This window comes from Antrostomus carolinensis, unplaced genomic scaffold (assembly GCF_000700745.2).
Source record: "Antrostomus carolinensis isolate BGI_N321 unplaced genomic scaffold, ASM70074v2 scaffold35059, whole genome shotgun sequence".
In the NCBI taxonomy this organism is placed as follows: Eukaryota; Metazoa; Chordata; class Aves; order Caprimulgiformes; family Caprimulgidae; genus Antrostomus; species Antrostomus carolinensis.
The window spans coordinates 1,192-3,070 of NW_010341180.1; the positions used below are offsets into that span (position 1 = coordinate 1,192).

General features: G+C 52.8%; 1 protein-coding gene across 1 annotated transcript in view; it reads left to right on the forward strand.

Annotated features, from left to right (window-relative positions):
• The window catches only part of ITPA (inosine triphosphatase), a gene marked incomplete at both ends in the record, with an annotated part of 3,011 nt that extends 1,176 nt beyond the window's left edge, over nucleotides 1–1,835 (forward strand). The window contains 3 exons of the mRNA XM_010176402.2: nucleotides 520–551; nucleotides 1,176–1,291; nucleotides 1,759–1,835. Of these exons, the coding sequence (XP_010174704.2) occupies nucleotides 520–551; nucleotides 1,176–1,291; nucleotides 1,759–1,835 (225 nt within the window). The remainder of the gene's footprint in view (nucleotides 1–519; nucleotides 552–1,175; nucleotides 1,292–1,758) is intronic.
• Between the last annotated feature and the right edge of the window lie 44 nt (nucleotides 1,836–1,879).

Sequence of the window (1,879 nt, forward strand, 5' to 3'; positions counted from 1 at the left end):
AGCAGGACTCTGGGGTGAATGGCCTGTAGGTTCTCAGAGGGATTGCTTTAATCCAGCAACATTATTACATTGCAGTGTAACTCCTCTAGTAAAATACTGCCTGAGCTCCTGGAATTCACCTTTCGTGTGATTAATTCTTCCAAACTCGCTCTGCTGAGCTAAGCAGGGACATAAAAGCTTTATATGTTGAGGTTGGCACTAGAACTGGGTGTAAGATGTGAACAAGTTGAGCTGAGAAATGTGTTTTGACATGTCAGTGCTCACAAGAGAACTGGGTTATTTACACAGACCCCAGTACTGCAGTAAATTAAATACCCTGCTGCTGTTTTCACCGTGTTCTGTTTGCTTTAAGAGCTCAGTCTGTCATTACTGGTGAGTAGCCCAGAAGGAGGTGATTTGGCAGCACATTTAAGAGCGATCCAAAGGGCTATGAAAATGTAGGCAGCAGTGTCTTAAGGATGCCTGTATTTCTGAGAAATAAAAGGAGAAATTAATCTTTCCTCTCTTCTTCCCCTTCAGAAAATGGTTCCTGGAAAAACTCAAACCAGAAGGTACTGCCTCCCTGGCTGCTGCTCTGCATGTAACTCGGTCCTTTCCAAATGAGGTGGATCCCTTCCCGTGCTCGCCCACCATGCTGCCCATGTCACAGCTGGTTCCTTTCCCGTCTGTCCCTTTGGGTTCTGAAATGAGCCTGATCTGTGCCCTTCTTCACAGGATGCTGTTTTCCCCGGTAGCTTCAGCATCATCCCTGGATTCCCAGACTCTTGCCTCTGCAGGCTGGTGCCAGGACTTGTGGGAACTTCTTGTTGTCATCAGTGTGACCTGGAAGACCCGCTGCTCCCTTTGGCTTTTGTGCAAGCCCCCCCTCCACAAATCCTCACCTCCCCTGTGTGCTGTGGCTGCCTTTGATCCCCCAGTTAAGAGTGTGACTGCAAATTCCACACTGGTGTCACGAGCACGGGTGTTCATCACGCTCATTCACAGCAGGGTTTAGTCCTCTGTCATAGGAGGGACTGGGCCAGGAGCATCCCTTTGCCTGAGCTCTGTCACCACCTGTAGTTCCTCCTCTTCCTTGTGGATGTGAGGGCAGGGTGCTCCCTCCATCCGTCTGTAGGTGGGTGTGTTGCGCTCCCAGGGGGCGGCAGTGACGCCGGGATCCTTTCTGTGTCGCTCAGGCCTGTACAAGCTGCTGGCTGGGTTCGAGGACAAATCAGCCTACGCTCTCTGTACCTTTGCGTTCAGCTCTGGAAACCCAGAGGAGCCGGTGAAGCTGTTCAAAGGCCAGACCCACGTAGGTGGCGTGCCTGGGGAAGGGAACGTGCTGAGGGAGCGGGGCTGTGACACCAATTTTATAACAGCATTGGCTCTGTTAAGGACAATTTCAATGGCTCCTGGGTCACTGAATGTTCTCGGAGCTTGTTGGGAGAGAGCAGCTGGGGGGCTGTGGGTACAGAACTGTGCACCTTCCCTCAGGCTCCTCAGCCCCCTCGCCGTCCTCTGGCAGGGCTGTATGTGAGCGCAGTTGTTAGCTCTGTTCATTGGGGTGGGGGTGAAGAGGCTGTTAACTTAGGGCAGCATGATGGATACTGAGTTTGGGGCTGCTAATTCTGGTTATGTCCTGGGGTGCTCTGAGCCTGTGGTGGCCGCAGGGTGAGCTCTGGCTGCGTGTAGCTCTTTGGTCTGTGTTTGAAACGTTTCCCTGCAAGGGAAGCGCCGCAAAACCGCTGCTCATGGGGATTTTCTGCTTTCTGCTGGCAGGGGCTGATCGTGGAGCCCAGGGGCCCTCGGGATTTTGGCTGGGATCCCTGCTTTCAGCCGGACGGCTACAACCAGACGTAAGTGGTGTTTTACCTACAACCCTGGGGCTGAGGTTGTGTGT